Source organism: Globicephala melas, chromosome 14 (assembly GCF_963455315.2).
Source record: "Globicephala melas chromosome 14, mGloMel1.2, whole genome shotgun sequence".
Classification (NCBI taxonomy): Eukaryota; Metazoa; Chordata; class Mammalia; order Artiodactyla; family Delphinidae; genus Globicephala; species Globicephala melas.
In genome coordinates this window covers 18,362,715-18,384,135 of record NC_083327.1, presented here as the reverse complement: position 1 = coordinate 18,384,135, position 21,421 = coordinate 18,362,715, and the positions used below count along the sequence as shown (strand labels likewise).

The window sequence follows — 21,421 nt, the reverse complement described above, 5'->3', positions numbered from 1 at the left end:
AGTTGAAAATAGTTCCTCAGAATTTTATACTATGCAACTTACACATCATATAGAGGAAGAGGAGGCTGTATATGCTCTTGTAAATATTTTTAGGCATTAATTGATTAGTTCATGGGTATCAAGAGAAAAGGAGACTGGTCACCATATTTCTCTCTTTTTGTTTTTTCCACTCTTCTATAGCACTTTTTTCTTTTCTCTAATTTTGAAAATTCCACTGTTAGTAGTGAAGAGTACAAAATTAGTAAGAAAATACTCATAAAAGTCTTAGATCATTGTTGTCATTAGATCCTTTGAATTATTTCCTCTAGAGTGTATTCATCAGTTGGTGGGAAGAGGAGGAGGTTAATAGGGAAGGAAGAGTGAACAGTGACATCACGTCTCCTATTTTGGATGACTGGGTAACTGATCATACCACAGCCAAAATAGCAGGTACTAGTAGCAGAACAGATTTTGTTGGGGAATATAATTAATTCACTCGAGGATGCATTAGATATGATTTGCTTATAGAACAGTCTCCTTGTCAGGAAGTTTAATGTTCAAAAAAGAGATAAAGACAAAAGACATAGATTTGGGAGTCACGTGCACGTGGGCAGTTATTAAGTGAAGGGTCTTGATGAAGTTATCCACTCCACTACCACTGCCCCCCCCAGAAAAAAAGAGAGGTTTTAAAAAGAGATGGAGGAGCCCTGAGATGAGTCATTTACCATACAAGATGGAAAAGCAGCCATCAGAGCAGTGGGAAGAACAAGAAGGCGCTATGCAGAGGAAACAGTCCCCAGGAAAATGGCAGGGTCACAGTCTCACAGGGTGAAGAAAATTTTTAAAAGTTGAAGAAAATTAAAGGCTGGGTTTGGCTACTAGGAAATCACTTTCTATTATAGCAGCTTTAGCAGGCTGTTGGAACATATTGGTTTGCAAAGCTAGAGGATTGAATTTCAGTTGAAGAAATGCAGAGTACAAGATGCTTGGTGGCCCCATGAGGCAGAGAGAGAGAGAAGAGAGACAGAATCCTTGAAAAATTGTGTCAATTTGAGAAATTTAGGAATAGTTTTATCCAGTGCGGAGAGGTCGATCAAGGGTAGTAGGAAGAGACGATAACTAGTAGAGTCATATTTTACAGTTAGCACGTCAGGACACATCTCAGCCCGCTACAAGAGTTCCTGAGCCTGCTGTGGTTCATGCTGGTAGGCTGTGGCCATGCATGACCCAGGTTTGTATTTCACTCTATTTTGATCATGTCAGTATTGTCCTATAGGCTTGTACACCATTCCTGATAGATTAAGGGACAATGTTAGTGTTCCATATTTCTTAGGTATTTGTGTGAATATACTAGAGATTACATTTAATTCAACAGGTGTTTCTTATGGACAGAGCAGTAGTGACATTGAAGCACTACATCAGGCTTATTGTCATATTGCCCATTCTTTGGGAGATGCAGATGAACAAAGACCTGAGAGTAATGCAGTGGAAAATACCAAGAACTCAGCAAAAGATCATCCTCAAGAAAATGAAGCGTCCTCTAAAAACGTCTCTACCACAGAATCTGGTAAAAGCTTCTTTGTTTGAGACCCTCTCTGGACAGTTTCCAGTGTGGTATAATTTAAATGCAGTTTGCTCTAGTGATTGTTTCTCAGTATCTGAATTTAAAGCGTTTGTTTAAATCTGGGAATCACTGGTTTAGCTATAAAGTTAGAGCTGAACATAGGATGAAATTTCAGTTCCTCCTCTAATATGCCTTGACCGAATTAAGAAATCAGTTGCGTATTTTCACATTTTTTACACTTTTCCATGAACATATACTAAAGTTACTTTTTAAATAGAGAACAGTATTTTGGGATCAACTAAATATATAATTGTATGTGTATGTATGTGTATTTGTGTATGTGTGGGTGTATTTGTGGATACACCCATACACATATATTTGATGTGTGTACGTATATATATATAGAAAGAGAGAGAGAGATAAAATATGTAAATATATATATCAAATATAAATATCAAAGAAGATTTTCTTATGGGGGAAACTGGGATTATTGTATGTGCTGTTCTGTTAACTACGTCAATCAGAGAAAATGTGATTTTGGTGGTATTAGACACTAAGTTAAGCAATTTACATAAGATTTTTGGTTGCTGTTTTAACTTTTCTCCCCTCTCAGATCTGCCCACAGTAGAGGAGCTGATGAAGCCCATCAGAATAGATTCCTTTGGGGTCAGTGGTTTCGATTTACAACCTCTCAGGTATGACTTTTTTGGAATGGATTGAACAGGTTGTTTGTTTGTTTATTGTTTTGTCACTGGGAACTTTTAGAATCATTTGTTCTACAAAACCATTCCTAATGAATGATTAACGTGTAGCTGGTATGTGTCTACCTGTGAGTCACTCCTGTTTTTTTTTTTTCACATTAGTCTTACTCAATTAGTTTATCAAAATTCTTCTCATGGTAAAATTTAAAAATAAATGCTACTAAAAAGTTGCTGCCACTAGGTAGGTGGTCTTAAAGCTTTCCACTGAAAAATAAAATCCCTTCAGCTCTAAATAGCTCAGGGACAGTTGATTTGAATGCTGAGAGGGAAATTAATTTTATTCTGTGCTGAGTCATCCATTCACTTCTTTATAAGCCAGTTAGTTTTACACTTAGTCACAGACCAGCTGTTGTCTTTCAGGGTGAGTTCTTGGATCACAAGAAAAATGGGCTTCATGAAAATGTTCCAGCTCTGGTACATTTTAATGACAGCTTGTGGGACATGGCTGTCATTCACCAACACAGAGAAGCATATCACAGTAGCCTCGTCGTAAGGCTGCACTTTGCATTCGTGAAGCACTTAGAGTGTCACACCCGTTATCTCATGAGATCCTCAGAATAAGTAGGTCAGGCATCTTTATCGATGAAACTGAGGTAAACCAACTTAGTGGTGGAGCTCTCACAGGAGCCAGTAATGACGACGATGATGGTGATGATAACAGCTAGCATTTTAATCACATGCTTACCGTGGGCCAGGTACTGTGCAGAGTTCTTTACATACTAGATTTTATTTAATCTTAAAGCACCTCTATGAGGTCTCTTCCATTATTATCCCCATTTCATAGATAAGAAACTGAGCTTAAAGAGGTTAAGTAAATTGTTCAAGATCATGTGGCCATAACCCAGGAATGCACTTGGATTGTCAGGTCTTTGATCTCCATGAAATATTTCTGTGACAAGCCTGTCATCCATGCGTGTATTCATTTGTTCATTTGTGTTATCAACAGACAACTTTTTGAGCCTCCCTTGAACCCCATCCTCATCCTGTAAATCCACTTGCAGTGATTTCTTGGCCTTGTTCCTCCCTTTGTGCTAATTGAGAGAAAATGATGCAGCGTAGCTTACACTAAACCCCGTCGACTTGAATACTAAGCCTAGTATTCTTCCACTGGTCTGCAGTGCTAGTTAGTATTTTTAAAGCGCAGTTATGCTTCCTTACCATTGCTGTTTGGGGCTGTGCTAGTGTTACTGAAGAGATTTTTCACACATCCTGTGTCTTTGTTGGCATAGGTAGCACCATTTTAATAATGTGAGTTCTAAATAAGGATTTTCACATTGAGTTTTAAAAGCTGAGAGCCAAGTGTACTTACATTAAAGGCATAACAATAATTATAGAAATGTCAGTAGTATAAACTTTAGTACACATATCAAAAAACTTTTTAGTAAATTAGGATAAGTAATTCTAGCTGCTGTAACAAAAATATCCTTGAAATTTTAGTAGTTTAACATCATCAAAAATGTATTTCTTGCTCGCATCATAACCCCATGTGTCTCAGTGGAGTTGAGGCGGGACTCTACTCCACATGGTCATTTAGGGACCCAGGCTGCTTCTGTCATCAACACACAGTTTCAAGGTTCTTATGGCCTCATCTAAACAGTCGCTAAGGAGAGAAAAAAGATGGTTTACCATAATTCCTTTTAACTGCCTTAACACAGAAATGTTACATCACTTCAGTCCACATTCTATCGGTAAAAACCAGCACATCTAGCTAACAGAGTCCAAGAGGGCTGGGAAATATGGTTTGCTTGTGTGCCCAGAAAGAAAAGTTAAATGCGTTTGGTAGGCATCTAGCTAGTCTCCACAAGAATCTCCTCTTTTTTTTTTTTTTTTTTTTTGTGGTACGTGGGCCTCTCACTGTTGTGGCCTCTCCCGTTGCGGAGCACAGGCTCCGGACGCGCAGGCTCAGCGGCCATGGCTCACGGGCCCAGCCGCTCCGCGGCATGTGGGATCCTCCCAGATCGGGGCACGAACCCGCGTCCCCTGCATCGGCAGGCAGACTCCCAACCACTGCACCACCAGGGAAGCCCAGAATCTCCTCTTTTAATAGCCAAATATCCATTCTACTCTTACGAATACAAAGACCTACTCAGCCCCTCCTCAAAGCGAACAGCTCAAGTCCCATTCAGGACTCTGTCCATCTGAAAGGCCAGGATTTCCAGGTGAAGCACAGTTCTCTTTATCAGGTTTGAATATAGCTCCTCATTGTCTACTAATCAGTGAATTAAAGAGACAAGTTACATACTTCATTACCCACACCTTCTCATTCAGAAAGGAAAAGTATGAAGAAAATACAGCCATCAGTAATGCAACTTTGAAATCCAGTGAAAGACCTTGTAAAGACCCCCTACCTTGAAGATGGGAATTTTCCTTAATTACGCCATTGTTCTGCTCTTAAGGAGAAACTACCATATATATGTGTGTGTGTGTGTGTGTGTGTGTGTATATATATATATGGGGTGTGTGTGTGTGTATGTATGTATGTAGGTGTGTGTGTGTGTGTATATATATATATATATATATATATATATATATATATGGTTCCATATAGCTCCTGGTTCCAATCCTTGAAGGATTTGTCTTGTATTTCATCACCATTGGCTTCAACTGAAGGGGGTTTCGGGGGGGAAGCTATGCCCATCTTGGAGGATGCACTGGTTTCTCTGTCCACTTTCTGCCTACAGGTGGTTTTAAGGCTCCCAAACAAGTCTCTAGTCTTTTTTTTTTTTTTTTAATAGTAGGGTTGTGGTTTCTTTGTAATTAGTTACTTCAGAAAGTTTATTAGGCTTCTGATCTATTTGGTTCCAGTTAGTCCCATGTGCCAGCAACTACACTAAACACTCTTTGCTACACAAAGGTTTTAAATCTGCTTTATGTCTTTGCTTCCTTGTTCTTTTGTTTTGTTTTTTCTCTCTCAATTTAATTGCAGCTGTCTGGATATTATTAGGAACAATAACCTTGTGTTTGAAAATGACACTTATAATGTGATATTTGCCAAGGGACTGAGTCACTCTTTTCAACCACGAAGTCCCATGATGTCTTGCTTTTTCATAGCATTTTTCAGTGCTGAATCTTATTGAGTTCAGACACAAAGAGTGAACCTAAGAGGCCCTGAGTTTCTCGACTCTGTTTCCTTTGATTTCTTCTTAAAAAAATAGCCCATTCTATCTTGAGCTCATCTTTTTCTCATAATATCTTGTCAAAAGTAGCCAGTAGTAGCTAGCACCTAAAAACTGCCTGTTCTCTCCTACCATTTCCTTAGTACCCCACACTCGGTAGCCATGTGGCCTGCCTTATAAACTGTTATAGGTGACAGTTTAGCAAATGTTTTGTCGCTATAAAACATGGGTTGTCACCTCTCCAGCCTCTACTATCAGTTTCCTTGCCACCCAAAACCCAAGCACTAAGCCACTGCCTCATATTTTAGGTTCTTGTCGCCACAGCACTCACATTCTAAAGGCCAGAACTAGTGAATGGCCCCGTCTAGATTGAAGGCGTTGAGGAAATGTAGTTTAGTTGGTTCACAGCAAGAACAGGGAACAGTTTTGATGAGCAGCTAGCCAGGTTCTGCTACCATTAAGAAGGAAAGAACTATTATATTTTCTGATGATTCCAGCTACTTCTGTTATTTCTAACAATTATCAAGAAGCCAATCTATCTTATATGAAAATGGTAGCTTCTTAAACTTCCTTTAATCTTATTTTATAAATTACAAAATTAAATGACCTAATTGACCATGATTTAGTAATTTGACAATGACAATATCCATATTTTGGGAGCTCCCATAATATGCTGATATTTAACCACATTTATAACATTTCCTTAAGGGACAGTTTCCATATTTTGAAAATCTAATGGTCTGAAATGTGACATTGCATTTAAGTGTTTTAAACCACAGAGATGATTTTATTTCAAAATCCTAGTGATTTTTCTTGTTTTACTTAAAAATTTTCCTATACTGTGATGAAATTATGCATTTTAATATTTATATTTTATGGCTCATTGATGTAAATTATGGTTACTTACTTGGTTTCTTCTAGAAATGTGTAAAATGTTTTTAACCTGCTTCAAATGCATGTTGACTTTATGAGATACTATAGATAAAAGATATATTACAAAAAGGCCACTTAGAAATTCATTTTTAAATTTTTCTTAGACAAAAGCAATCTCAGCCTTGTTTGGTTTGGCTTTCCTTTGAAGTAGGTCTCAGAGTCAACCATGAAGTCCTGTATATTATACTGCATTACAATTATCACCTGAAATTTAAAACAATTATGTGATGCTATGTGAGTATACTCTGTTAACCAGAATTATAAATAATATATTTAACATTAATGACCTAATTTGAATAGTTACAAATATTAGATATATTTAATACTCTCATATATTAATCATGTAAATGTATTTTATATGTATCACGTGTATGTGTATATTAATAAAACTGATATTTGAGGAGTTATATAGGGTTCATTCTCTGTGTCCTGTCTTGTTTTATAGCTATAAGAAACTGGCTGAGAATGAAGAATCTGAATTTGTTAGACCTTTACCCCTTAATATGAACCAAAATGTTATGTCTCAAGAACCACAAACTGTGAACCAATTTTTGGACAGAAATGAAGAGAATGTAGTTTTAGAAAAGGCAACAAATGAAGGTACAGAAACTAACCATCCAAGAGTAAATGCTGTGGAAGAACAAATAGATAAAATGTACCTTGATATTTTGAAGAAAAAAATGTCTGTTGGTCCTTCATTATTACCTCAGGATGACAAAATAAATAAGGTAAGTTTTTATCATTCAAACTGATTTGACATATTGATAAATGAAGTTATACAAATACTATTGATAAGTATGTACTTCTTAAGCTAGTGGGATTGGTTACACACTAACCTCCACGTAGATCCTGGATATCTGTGAGCAGTCTGTAACAACACCCTGTAGTCCCCAAATTTAAAAATAGCACCGTAGCATTAGCTTTCTTCTTGAAGCCATTCTTTATATTTTTCATTTTTTTAGTAAAGGTAGTCCAGAGTTTGAGTAACATAAGAAAATAAAGTGTATTCGTCATTCTAGTGCTTTTCAATCTTTCTAGTAGTTTGTGTTCTGCAAAAGTAGGTAAGTTGACATTTCCTGTAAATGCTATTAGCAGCTCTTAAGAAACTTATATTTCATTGTTCCTTTTTTCTCTGTTCTTGATTTATTCTGATTATATAGGCTCCATGACCACAGTATTCCATTTTTATTTTACAGTTCTGAGTTATGTGTTTACCATAAACTATCTCCTTGTATCAGTAGAATAAGGCAGGGTACTAATAGATTTTTACCTTGAGAAATCTGGAGAAAAAAGAAGCTAAGACTTTTGTCATTTCAAAACATGTTCTTCCTTGCTCTCCTCCATGTTGATTCTAGTCATTACATGTCTTGCTTTCTGGCAAGCTTTTTTGTTTTATTATTTTGCTTTGTCTTACTCCTGACTTTGAAGATGTGCTTCCAAATACTAAAATTCGGATGAATTGGAGAACTTTAATGATTTGCCTTCTATGAACTATGTTCTTTAGTAATCAGTATGGTTTTGCTATCTGTTAAGTCTTATTTGCAACTGTAGTCGAAGTTTAAGTACTAAAGAGCTTGTACTTGTACGCAGACTTTTAGATCTCAACTCAGTTCTGGAGAAGAAGGGGCTGGAATTGGTAAACAGCTACCATACAAGAAGGCCCGAAGTGCACCTCCTCTATTTAAAAGAAAACCCCAGAGTGGATTATATGCATCAGTTAGGAGCTCAGGGTATGGCAAACCCAGTTCACCCTTCAAGACATTTTCTAATCTTGAAAAGAAAACTTCAAAGGACATTATGAAGAGCAAAAGCTTGAGATCCATTCCTACCTCAAATCAGGCTAGGAAAAAAGGTAATCATATACTCTTTTCATGATAGAATTCTGTACATATAGTGTATTATTTTATTTTCTTTGTTCTCTACTTTCCCTGTTTCCTTCCTCCTTCCATGAACTTTCCTTATTCATAGAAAAAAAATTATTCATAAGGTACTGCATTCCATCTTTGAAAGATTCAATTCAATTGAGATCAGGAGGTTTTTCATCATAAGTTCTAGGTTTTCCTGAACGAGACCCAGAAAGTATGGGAAGTGAATATAAAATAGGAGAGTCAAACCCCTCCTCATCTGGTTGGCTTTGTAATATCCAAAATATTTGCCAGAGAAGAGCTATGAATTCAGAATGCAAATGGCAACGTATAAAGGAGGGTCAACCATCTGGGTATTAGTTCAGCATAGACTTGGAGAGTAAGGATGTTTTATAGATCAAAGAATGCATACTTTTATACTCAGTGTCTCTGTTAGTTATTTCCTAATGTAGTTGTTTATCGCTATATTGGCAGAAGGAAAGGGTAATTTTCCTCTTAGAAGCCCATGCAACTAGTAAAAGAAATAGAAATGCTCAAGTCAAACCAACATTTCTGTTGCCTTAAGACTCCAGTGGGGAAGGGAGAGCAGTAGAGGCAGAAGCATTTTGTTCTTTTCTTTGTGATTAAATCAAATAGGTTACCAATTCCATCATTGTTTTCTGGTGATAGTTGTCGGAGGAGAACTAACCTCACTGGAAAATTCACTTCTAGCTTAAAAAGTAGGGAAGTGCCTTTCCCTACTACTGTCAATTCCAGGACCACTTTGTCTATATTTAAAATTCTTTCAGCATTAAAGACTCTCTTCTTCTGTCTGTTTTGGTGTGTCTTCACTGCAGTGATCTGTGTGTGTAAGATGGAAAGGCTAGGGCTGATCTGTATGAGAGTGCAGGAGAACAGCAGTGGGGGATGGCTATTCTGGAGAGACAGGAATATGATTGTTGGCTTAATGCAAGCTTCCTTTCCTCCTGTTCTTAACCTACGGACCTCTGACCCCTTTTCCTAAGAAGTCTCTTGTGTTCTCTTATTTTCTTGTTTCTGTGGGACATCTGCTTGTGATGTTGTCATCTACTCATTGTTATTAATAATTAACTGCCCATTGGATCTAGTGCTTAATGTTAAGGAAAAACACTTGGAACATTTCCCAAATTTTAGAATCATCAAGAGGAGTGTGAAAATTTTTCATTAATGTTTTAGGAGTATTCATTCTGTACTTTCGGGATCAAGAAAATGAAATTTTGTTTTTAATATTATTTATTATATGTATTTTAGATAAACTAACCACCAACATTTTTGAAGTTTACTTTATCCAGATCCATTCACATAACAAATATTTTTTGAGCACCGACCTTGGTCCAGGCAATATTAGAGGCCCTTGAGATACATTGGTAAACAAAGTAGGCAAAGATATCTCCCCTCCCTCATTTTGTGAAACTTTCATCTGATGAGGAGAGATAAACTTTTAGCAATATGCATAATAAATCAGTAAATGAGGTTATATGCTAAGGAAAACTAAAGGTAGAGCAAGAACATCAGTGGGGGAGGTCACAGTTTTCAATAAGATAGAGTAGGCCTCCTTGAGAGAGAGCCATTTGAACAAAGACTTGGAGGAGGCAAAGGAATTGGCCGTGTGGATAGCTGGGGGAAGCGTATTCCAGAAAAATGAAATGACTAAATAGTGCAAAAGTCCTGAAGTAGGGAGCGATGCCTGGCATGTTCAGGGAACAGCATGGAAGCCCATACAGCGTGGGCAGAGAGAGTAGGAGATGAGACCGGTGAGTTAAGGGAGAGGCACATGTAGGCTTTTCTAGGGCATTTTGAAGACTTAGGCTTTCACTCTTAGTGTGAAAACATGAGCCAATGAAAAGTTTTGAGCATGAGAGTGATTCATCTAATTATCCTTTAGACAGATTTCTTTGGCTGATACCTTATAGACCATATATATACAAACATATACACACACTGTAGAGGACACAGGAAGAAGCTCAGAGCCCAGTTAGAAGGTGATGTTAGGAGTGCAGGCTAGAAGTGATGGGGCTGAAACCAGTGTGGCAGCAGTGGTGGTGATGAGAAGCGGTTGGGTAAGGGTATATTTAGAAGACAGAACCAAGAGTCTAAAAGATCGGTTTGGGGTTGTGAGAGAGGAATCGAGGATGATGGCAACTGGGAGAATGAAGTTACTCGCTCGCTGGGATGGGGAAGGCTGAGGGGGAGTAGATCTGGGGGTGGAGAGAAGACCAAGAGTTCAGCTGTCGAGGTGATAGTTTTGAGGTGTCTGTTCTACACACAAGTAGACAGGTAGAAAAGTGTAGAGTTAAGAGGGTGGTGTGGACTGTAGGTTTCAGACGTTAAAGATGAATATTTTTGAAGCCATGTTTGTCTGGGTTTTTTTAATTGAAGTATAGTTGATTTACAATATTGTGTTAGTTTCAGATGTACAGCATAGTGAAATTTTTTTTTGCAGATTATATTCCATTATAGGTGATTACAGGATATTGGGTATAATTCTCTTTGCTGTACAGTGAATACTTGTTGCTTATCAATTCTATGTGTAGTAGTTTGTGTCTGTTAATCCCACACTTCTAGTTTGTCCCTCCCACCCCTCTCTCCCCTTGGTAACGACGAGTTTGTTGTCTATGTCTGTGAGTCTTTCTGTTTTGTATGTACATTCATTTGTATTATTTTTTAGGTTCCACATAGAAGTTTTATATAGTATTTGTCTTTCTCAGTCTGACTTAACTTCACTAAGCATAATGTTCTCTGCAACTGATGAAGATTATCAAGAGAGCATATCTAGAGAAAAAGGAGCCAGGGCCTGAACCCTGGGCATGCTAACCTTAAGAGGTCAGGCGGAAGAGGAGTCGCCTGCAAAGAAGACAGAGCAAGGTTGCAGGAAACCTGAGTATGCGGGGTCCTGAAAGCCAGGTGAAGACAGTGTGTAAAGGAGAATTGATCTGCTCTATCAGTTGCTGCTGAGGGATAAAGAGAGATGGGGACTGACAGCTGGCCTTTGGGTTTAGCAGAAAGGAAGCCATCAGTATTGGACAAGCAGTTTCCATGGATATGTGGCTGTGAAAGGCAAGCTGAGTGAGAATAGGAGGAGTGGAGTTGGATACTTCGAGCTCTAGATGCCCCTGGAGGAAAGCATGTAAAAGGTAGGAAGAAAAAAATGGGGCAGTAGCTGGCATGGAAGTGGAGTTAGGAGAAGCCTTTTATTTTGCTTTGTTTTGATTTAATGGGAGAAATAATAGTTGTGAATGAATAATAGTATGTTTATGCACTTTGGAAAGATGCAGTGGACAGGCAGAAATGCATGATGGAGGGGAGAATTGCTAGAGCAGTGTCCTTGAGTAGAGGAGCTGTCTTGGGATCCAGTGCACATGGGAAGAGTTGGCTTCAGAGAGGACCATGGACAGTTTGCCTGTGGGCAGGCCGATAGGAAGGGGGGAGATGTGGGTGCAGACTGGTGGGTGGGTAGAAGTGGTGAGAGGTTGCTTCCATTTACTCTGAGAAGTAAAGTACAATGTGATGAGGTGGCAGTGAAGTTGGGGCAGGGGTGTTGGAGGAGGGAAGATGTGAAAAGGCAATCCTGGAGGGTTAGACTGCAGCAGGAAGCGTCGACGTGCAGTTAGTGACCACGAGTGTAAGTTGAGACCAGGCAGGATGTGTGTGTATTTGTATATGTGTGTGCACAGCCACATTCTACTGCACGATTGCAGGTGTTGAGTAGTTGTATAGTTGGGGTTGTCAAGAGGCGTGGCTTTTGCCAAATGAGTACAGTGAACTGAGAGAGGAGCAAGAAGGGAGAGACCAACGTATGTGGAATGTAAGTTGAGTCGTGAAGGAAGAAAAGACATCAGGGGGGTGATACAGCATGACACAGGCAGGACCACAAAGTGAGTCTCAGGGGGTCCCAAGGATGGTGGGAATCCAGGTGGGAGGAAGGATTGATGGAGAGTAAATGCGTTACTGGTGATAGAAAAAGATCTAGAGCACCAGTGGGAGAGAGCAGCTGGGGCAGAGAGGCACGTATATACAGGGGTTGAAAGGATCTCCTGTGCGTGTATGGAAGTTACTGAGAGTGAAGAGAAGTAATGTCATGGGGTGGAAAGGAAACGAGGGGGTTGGTATAGAGGTTGATAGATTAAAGTAATATTTTTATGGATATTTTTCCCTATTTCACAATTTCATAGTGCTTGTGACTACCGAAATAAAAAAGAAACACATCAGTAAAATTCATATTAAAGTACAATGGTAAACTGTGACTGTCTATTTTTATACTGAGCTACTTTTTCTCATTAGACTATCCATTAAGTATGATTTTTTAATCTCTGTCTTTTTATTGGAAAATTTCCCAGAGTGACTTTAGTTTCATTTCCAAAGAACTGGAATTCCTTTGGGGTGGTTGTTACTTGTCACAGGTTGGGTCTTCAAGAAGCAGACCCTGAGGCAAAGATGAGTGTCCAGAAAGTCTAGAGACTGTGCTTGGGATCCACATTGGGTATGATGAAGAAGAAGCCCAATGACTGGGGCTTACGCAGTTAGAAGGCTTCTTTTTTTTCACGTAACCAAGAAACCAGGGCTCGTCAGTTCATAGCTGGTGCAACTGTGCAAGGACCCTTCTTTCCTGCTGCAAAATCCTTAGTCGGTGACTTTTGTCTTCCTTGTCACAAGATGGCTACACAACCTCTAGGCCTGTCAGGAGGAGAGGTGAAAGGTAAAAGGTCCCTGCCTGTTAACTCAGTAGCTTCTTAATCAGAAAAGTAGTCACTTTCTTGGAAGTGCCATGTAGGAAACTTCTGCTTTCATCTTATTGGCCAGAACTTTGATCCTGTGTTTCCTTCCCACCCCTCTGCCCAGTTGCATGGAGTCCAGGGGGATGGGTGTTTTTAACTGGCACACTGCTGCCCAGGGCAAAATTAGGTTTCTGTTATTAGGGAGGAAAAGGAGATTGGCGGCTAGTGGTGTCTGCACGTGGCAGTTTTCCTTTTTATTCTAAATTAATTTTCTTGGGCTATTGCCTCTTATATTTTTATCTTTAGACTGATACGTTTACTGTCACAGAAGGAATAATTGCTCATTCTTTAAATTTAAAAAACACAGAGAAGTAAAAAGAAAGCAATAATTAGCCAGGAACAACTGAGGTCACACTGGGTGAGCCTCTTTCCATGCTTCTTGTATGTATGTCCTTGTCCAGGTCGAAGGAAGCGGGGATGGGAGCTGGAAGGAAGGAGACAGGCAGGACAAACAGACAAAGCATTTTATAAGAACAGATCACACTTCATAAGTTCTTTTTAAATAAAATATTAGATTGAGTTTTACTTAAATCTGTAAGACGAGAAAGAAACTTTATCCTAAGAAATACTACATCTCAAAAGATCCCTTTAAGAAAATAGACTGTGGAAACCTCTGAAAGGTTGGCAAAACCGTGTTGTCATTTTTACCTACATTTTATACATTATCTGTTTTCCCTTCTGTGAAATACGAGGTAGTAAAACCCCCAGTCACATGCCTGCTACCCATTTTTGTTGGATTTATTTTTACTTGTTCAGGATATATTTAGTTTATTCGCTCCAGCGACTGTAATTCTCCTCAGCGTTTGAATGAGGGTCTTGGTTCTGGCTATGAAAGGGCCAGAATGCTTTTCACCAGTCCCTTATCCATCGCTTCTCCATTCTGGAATTATCTTGATTGGTTTCTTATTTGACTGAATTTTCTTAATCCATTGTTTTTTCAAGAAGGGTTCATGGGTTCCAAATTCTGCAGTGTTTTTTCACGTTTGAATTTTATATCCAAGCAAATTTTCTTTCGGGTATAAAGGGAAAAGATACTGTCCATGTACTATTATTGAAAATAATTACTTAGAGAAACCAAAATTAAGAATCCAGGAAGGGAGAATTGTGGTATAAAAGCACTGGCTGACTGCAGCTTGAGCAAGAACCACCTGCCACTCTTGGCCACCACATCCTAGGGAGAATCACAGTGCTAGCAGAATCACACCCCATTCGTTGGCCATGTTGGTGCATCTCCAGTGACTTGGAAGGATTAATGCCTGCTTTTACAGTGATTCAAACAGTTCCTTTATGAACACTGTAAGACATTTCTCGAGAAAAACCTTCCACGTCAAACAATCCAATTCAATATGATTACTACTCTATAAGGAAAATCCTGCGTGCCCGGAAAAGATTAGAAGGAAATCGGGCTGAGGTACTATTGGGGACGTGTTTCTTCTTTTGACTTTCCTGTATTTTCCAAATCTTTTAATGACCGTGTATTTCACTTTAATGAAAAAGTAAACTCTGCATTTGAAAAGTTAGCATCTTGAAAAAATTGTATTAAAAATATAAATATCAAATGCTTCATTTACATCTAAAGCAATCAAATAAATATTTACTCAGTGTGCAGTTCAGAATCTGTAATAATTGAACATGGGCCTCAAGACCTCTCTAGGTATTTCCCTTAAATGTTTATTTTTATTATTAACTGAATAACTTACTGGCCTTAGAATTATTTCCACTGTTTGAGGATTTACGAGGTACCTTTTAAAAGCTGAAAATCTCACCAGAATATATATACATTAATCACATTTTTTCTAATTTAATAAACAGGGTATTATAGCAGTATTATCATTTTGTTTTTTAATCAGATTTAAACTACTTGTTATAAAGTTTCCATGTAATCTATATTATTCCAGTGATGCTATATCTTGATATACGTTACTTATAAAAAATGTGCTCTGAAAGCACACTTAATCTGAAGTAAAATGCTTCATAAAGTTATCAGCTGCTCTTTGATTCATTGTTTAGGTATTTTTATTTGTTACTGCTGTGAACATTTGACAGAATAATTATTGAAAAATAATAAAACCTGAAATTATCCCAATCTACATTCTCCTCACGTTTATTCAGCTCCAGTTGTCATTTGACGTGAATCTTGTGTCATTACCCTTCTGTGTCAAATTGAGCAGAATGTGGATTACGGGCAGGAGTTCGGAGTACAGTGAAACAGATGCATTGCAGGCGTCAGCCTGCTTCGTGATCCTCGTTTGTCTTAGTGTTCTCATTGTATTAGTACTTATTGTTACATAATTGCTGAATACACACTCAACTTAGTTTGTATTTGTGGTGCTTTTATCCATTGCTTACAATCTTCAGAAATCTTATCTGGAACGAGGCTCATCAGGCCTGCAGCTTTGGGTAGAGCAGCACCCCAAACGGAAAGTTGCCTGGCTACTCCTAAGACGTCTGAAGGCCCTACAGAAGCAGATTCCTGTGCTCAGGTTCAGAATGTAGGTATTGAATTTCAAAATAATATTCATAATGTTTTTATGTTCTGTAATTATATATTGAAAGTAAATTATAAATAATGAAATATATGTAATTTCTTTTATATTGACTGATACTCTTGTCACGCAAGAATTTATTGATCTTCTTATACAGTAGAACATTGTTTAACCGTGTCATTTTTATTCTTTGTGGGTTTTTTTCCCCTAACCACCTGTGTTCAAACCTAATATTATAACTCTACATAATGAAGTAATGCTTTTCCTTTAAAGGATTCTTCAGGATACCATGGTGGGAACAAGGAGACAGAATTGATTATGTTTAAAAGAGTTCAGGAAGCAGAGGAAAAATGGAGGGGTGCCCAAGCCCTAATTGAGCAGATTAAAGTCACATTCTCAGAAAAGGAGAGAGAGCTGGAAAACAAGGTGGAGGAACTAAAGAGACAACAGGAAAAGGAACTCTTCAGACTGAATCAAGACAATTATATTCTACAAGCCAAGGTACTAGACACATTGTCCTACTTCTCCTTTTATTTAATTAAAAAAGAACTGGTACTCCCCGCTAAATGCATTGTCATTTGCTTGTCCCTGGGGCTGCTTCACTTGATACATTTGCTGTATAAAACATGAACATGGTTCCTGAGAGTGCCTCCTTACAGAAGAGCCTACATGGAACCCCTGGGGGGGAAATTGAAATTGAAATTGGCTCATTTTGATAGTTTTCTTGTTAGCAGTCCTTTCTGAAAACAAATCCCTTGGTTCACTGTGACCTTCACAGAAGACGGAGTTTCAGAAAGAAAGCTATGGAAGGTCTAGATTCAGAAAGTGACACTGTGTAGCATTTCTGAGTTACTTCCATCATCAGAACTATCAGCACAAAGCACACTGAAGTGGTTTAACTGTAGTTGGCGTTATGATCATTCCACTGTGGTTATAAGGCAGGCTTAGGTTTATGTACCTCGAATTTTCTGTTATTCTCCCTCACTGCTCACTGTATCATTTCCTTCTCCAAACAAAACAATACCTGCATGTTCTCAAAGTTAAGTGGCTTTGAAGAATCAAACAAAAAACAAAGGTGGTTGCATTTTGGAGAAACAGCTGATCCTGTCACTGAAGAAAAATTGAAGCAAATCCAAAAAGAAATACAAGAACAGGAGACACTTCTTCAAGGATATCAACAGGTATGGCTCTTCAGCACATAGGGAGTTTGTCTTGAGATTCTTTGATTATAAAAATAAGGCATTTAAAAATATTTGTGTCCATTTAACAGGTAATGGGAATTCTGGCAACGCGAGGAAGTAATACTTTGACTAGTCTGTACATTTCTCATGGGCAGAATTAAAGTGGTGAAGGGCATGGGCTCTGGATTCAAAAAATCTGGTTTTAGACTTTGCTTCACTACCTGCTGTGCAGCCTTAGGCAGATCATTTCACCTCTCAGCCAGTTTCCTCATCTGTGAAGTGGGAATGAGGATAATAGTACCTGTCTCATAAGGTGGTTGTGAAATTAAAATAAGACAGTACAGATCAACCACTTCGTGCCTTCCACACAGTAACCAGTTACTGCCTGTTGCCTGTTACTAATTGTAATAGCCATATTTCCTTAGAAACTGTCCTCTTTTTCTTTAATTTTCTATAATTTTTTCAGTAGATAATATTGGCTAGTTTTGAGATTATATTGAGAAATATAAATCTGAAATCAATTGCCAATGCCCTGAGAGTGAAAAACAATTGAATTAAATGGGAGAAAATGAGTGTGTCCTATAGAAGCCATACATTTGTTCTCTGGGATGATGGAGTGTTGGTGGTGTTGACCTGACAGTCAGCCAGGGCAGGTTTGGTGATCCCCAGAATGAGACTTGTCTTAGTTTCTTTCCCATCACTCCTTTTTCTTAACTTCCCTCCCCTTCTTCTTCTGTCTCATTACCTTTTTCTTTTGTGACAACAATAGCCTAAGCATCCAGCCTACCGATAACCAGCATTTTCATTCCAGGGACATCCAGAGAGAGCATCACCACATCAGAGACTACAGCTTTTGCTGTAAATGAAATTGTACTGATTTTGCAGGACACCCCACCATAGAGTTAGTGAGAACCGTCCAAAAACCCTTCCTGCCATTCTGAGCTTGCTGTATAGGACATGGGTTTTAAGGAGGATTTCACAGACCTTTGAGTATGCCAACCACCCACTCTCACAAAGATAATACAAAATTTATGTGTCTGTGTATGTATGTATTTTTCGGAGTTTCATTAATTCTGCAGATAATCAAGCACAGACTGTGTGCCAGGCACTAGGCCAGACGTGGTGAGACAGTTCATAGTTTTCATTAGATCCTCAGAGGTCCGTGGTTTTCATCAGATTCTTGATTTTAAAGAGGTTTCTAAGCCAGAGCATCTAGGCACAGATGGGTACTTTCTCCCCCTGATCTCACTGTTTGAGTCCCCCTTCAGCTCAAGTCAGGTGCTGTACTGGGTCTAGTCTCTGCTCTGCTCTGTCCTGATCTTCCACAAACACCCAGTCTCTAACTCCCTGCTCACAGAAAGTTCCAGAAACAAACATGGATACCCACCGTGGGTACATCCAATTACCTCACGGCAGAAAGACGGGCCAAAAATAGGAAAAAAGAAGGTGCAAACAGTCCCACTGGCCTTTCCATCCCTGGTGCCTGAAGTCAGGATGTGGTTATTCCTGCAGTCTCTCCCCCATTTACTCCTGTGAAATGCGGTACATTATACTGACAGGCTCTTTGGCTTTGGGAATTTTTTTGCAACTTTTTTTTCAAGTAAGCGTTTTGATCATTTTAGAAAGAATTGTTTTCAGGTAACAGATTTTCTTCTGAGACAAATCAAAGAGTTTGAAAAAGATTTTGCTTACTCAAAAACTGAAGAAATTTAAAAGCTATTAAAAATGTTTAAAGGATGTATCTTTTAGAAGCAGATACACTTATGTAAGCACTACTGATTTTTAACTAAAACATAATTTCCCGTGTATAAAAAGGAAAACGAAAAATTGTATAATCAAGTGAAAGATCTCCAAGAACAAAACAAGAAAAATGAGGAGCGAATGTTCAAGGAAAACCAGAGTTTATTCAGCGAGTTAGCTGCCTTAAAGTAAGTCCTTTTAAAATTCTTAAAATCAAATATACTTGGACTATTTCTAAGCATTTTATTGTTATATTAATAAAACATTTAGGATACTTAGAAATTTTTAAAAATTGTACACTGATTTACAGTTCTGTAACTTTTGTATTTTTAATATTCAGTGGATTTTCCTTTGATACTAGATGACTAGTACATACTTTCAGTATTTTCAGTATATTCGTATTTGAGTTTGACATCTATTTCAGGAAACTGAATATTCCTTTTAAGCCTGAGATACTTGGGTAATACATCTTAGTAATAATGCTGTTAGTAATAATAGTAAAGAGAAAATACAGTATTATTTACTGTCTTAGGTCAGGTTCCATACAAGTAGAGCCTGAGGTGGGGATCCTCGTGGAGGTGATCTCCCGGAGGATTAGTCTCAGGAGATGGGGAGCCAGAGAAGCGAGATGGGGGCGGGTAGCAGGAGGGCAGGCAAGTAAGAATGTGGTCTCGGCTGGAGGCTGGCTTCATTCTGCTCTCGCCAGGAGGCTCAGGAGAACACATTGCATTGCAGAGTTGGCCCCTACTTGAGGCACGTGGGGGGCAGCCTTTTGTACCCCCCAAGGCAGCCAGTCCCTGGCTGAGGTGGGCCCCAGGGAGCGAGTGGGGGTATCCTCTGGGCCAGGGGTCAGGGGTTGCTATTTGGCAAGGGCATTTCTCCAGAGAAGGAGAACCTGCGAGTTATTACAACCAGCGCTCACCGTGGCAGGCTGACGGGGCACCAGCACCCACTTAAGAATCAATCATACTTCAGACTATACGGCCTTTGGGATGTTATCACATCCGTCTTTAACACACTAAGTGAAAGAGCTGAACCAACACATGTGGGCAAGCTAGGGTACTGTCTTCTGGGAAATGACTGCCAGCTATGCATCATTTCACCTAAACACCTAAAACCTCAGGTAGGACCGCTATCAGAAGAAGTTTCTTTGACTCTGAATGTCATGTATGTTTTATTTATTTACATACTTCTTCCATTTTTTTTGTAAGGTAACTTAGGGCATGTGAGGCAGGGCTGCTGTTAGCTCACATTCATCTTTCTTGCAAAATAGAAAAAAGCGTATCTTGTAGCAGACAAAGCTGGAAAGTACACAGGTTGGCTAGTGAGGGCACTTTTGTGTAAATTAGGAAGGGGAAAATGCCCCTTTCTCCTGGTAAGTGTGACCCCAAGCCAAGGCTGATAATCTGCACAGTTCTGAGGCATGAAGGCATTTACATCTGCTTTCTTCCCAGATGCTTCAATAAAGTATTTTAAAATTTCATATCTGATAATGTTGCCTGGCTTTTTTTTTTTTTTTTTTTTTTGTGGTATGCGGGCCTCTCACTGCTGTGGCCTCTCCCGTTGCGGAGCACAGGCTCCGGACGCGCAGGCTTAGCAGCCCTGGCTCACGGGCCCAGCTGCTCCGCGGCATGTGGGATTTTCCCGGATCAGGGCACGAACCCGCCGTGTCCCCTGCATTGGCAGGCGGACTCTCAACCACTGCACCACCAGGGAAGCCCTGTTGCCTGGCTTTTAAGAGAGAAGATCTATTCCAAGATCCAAACCTGAAGCTCTGAATGAATTTTCACAATGGAATAAATGGTTTCTTTAGAAAGTAGGGTTAGGTAATCATATGTGTACTCCTAAACTTGTATAATATCTCTGGAAAAAAACAGAAAAATTGATTCTAAGGTACCAGTAGTAGACTGTGTTTGTTTTTGTTTGTTAGTTTCCATGGGTATGATTGGCAATTTGTGTTTCTCAGGAGTCTAGAATGATGTGACAAGGAGTACAGAACACCACAGGGGAAATACAGCAAGTCTTTCCGGGAGATTGATTTTTTTTTTTTTTCTGAGAATTGGCAGGAAATATTTTTATATTACAAATAAACCAGTACTCTTAGGGTTTTGGTTCTTTTAGATTATACATAAAAATTTCACATGAAGTATACTTCTCTTTTAGTATTTTAGTATTGTAATCTTTAGTTTAAATAAACTTTCTCTTCAGTGACTCACATAGTTTCAACGTGCAAAGTGTTTTTAATTTTTAAGAATTGAATATTTTGTATTGAAAGGAGTACCTTGTAAAAAAATATATTTTTTTATTTTCAAAATAAATCAGAGAACAGATGCATAAAAGTCGTTTCCTGTCTCAAGTAGTTGAAGATTCAGAGCCCACCAGAAACGAGAATTTTACAGATCTGTTAGCAGAACTACGGGTGGCACAGGTAAGTTGCATAAGGATTTTAACCATTAGCAATAGGAAAGATTGTTATAAAAATCTCTACATGTGTAAAAAAAAAATCTGCTTTTGTAATTTATGAAAAAATAAACTCTGCTTATAAATTTCATACCAATTAAAAATTAGGAAATATCTAAGGTTAGCACTGGGACACATGTGACCTTACTATAGAGGAGACAATGTGATGCTGGTTTTAGGTGGCATCCTCTTTATAATCCAACCTCTCATCAGGCATTTTTCACGTGGAGCCATGGTTGGACGCATAACCTTATTTAGGGCATGTATACCTAACTTCAAATTCCTCATTGGAAATGTACAGCTAAAATAGGAAAATAATTTGAAGATAATCATTCACCTTAAAAAGTTAGCTGGCTTTTCCTCTGTCTTCCCAAGCGGACTGTGCAGTTCTAGGGGCCAGAGGCTATATCTGCAAATATGTGTGTCTGATGTGCCTAACACAGAGGTGAAATGCAATAGCTACTGTATAACTTTTTTCTTTATTTGTATTGAATTGTTATAAAGAATATGGCCTAGAATTTTCTAAAGCAGTATTTATCAATA

At 38.6% G+C, this 21,421-nt stretch overlaps 1 protein-coding gene across 3 annotated transcripts in view; it reads left to right on the top strand.

Annotated features, from left to right (window-relative positions):
- The window catches only part of CEP162 (centrosomal protein 162), a 91,626-nt gene that overhangs the window by 33,643 nt on the left and 36,562 nt on the right, over positions 1–21,421 (top strand). For 2 of the 3 annotated variants that reach the window (XM_030859423.2, XM_060283825.1), the window contains exons 10-18: positions 1,355–1,546; positions 2,157–2,238; positions 6,799–7,081; positions 7,944–8,205; positions 15,370–15,503; positions 15,771–15,998; positions 16,538–16,678; positions 18,494–18,606; positions 20,741–20,846. In XM_030859423.2, coding sequence (XP_030715283.1) covers positions 1,355–1,546; positions 2,157–2,238; positions 6,799–7,081; positions 7,944–8,205; positions 15,370–15,503; positions 15,771–15,998; positions 16,538–16,678; positions 18,494–18,606; positions 20,741–20,846 — 1,541 coding nt within the window. The remainder of the gene's footprint in view (positions 1–1,354; positions 1,547–2,156; positions 2,239–6,798; positions 7,082–7,943; positions 8,206–15,369; positions 15,504–15,770; positions 15,999–16,537; positions 16,679–18,493; positions 18,607–20,740; positions 20,847–21,421) is intronic. The other variant, XM_030859424.2, reaches the window with a different exon arrangement.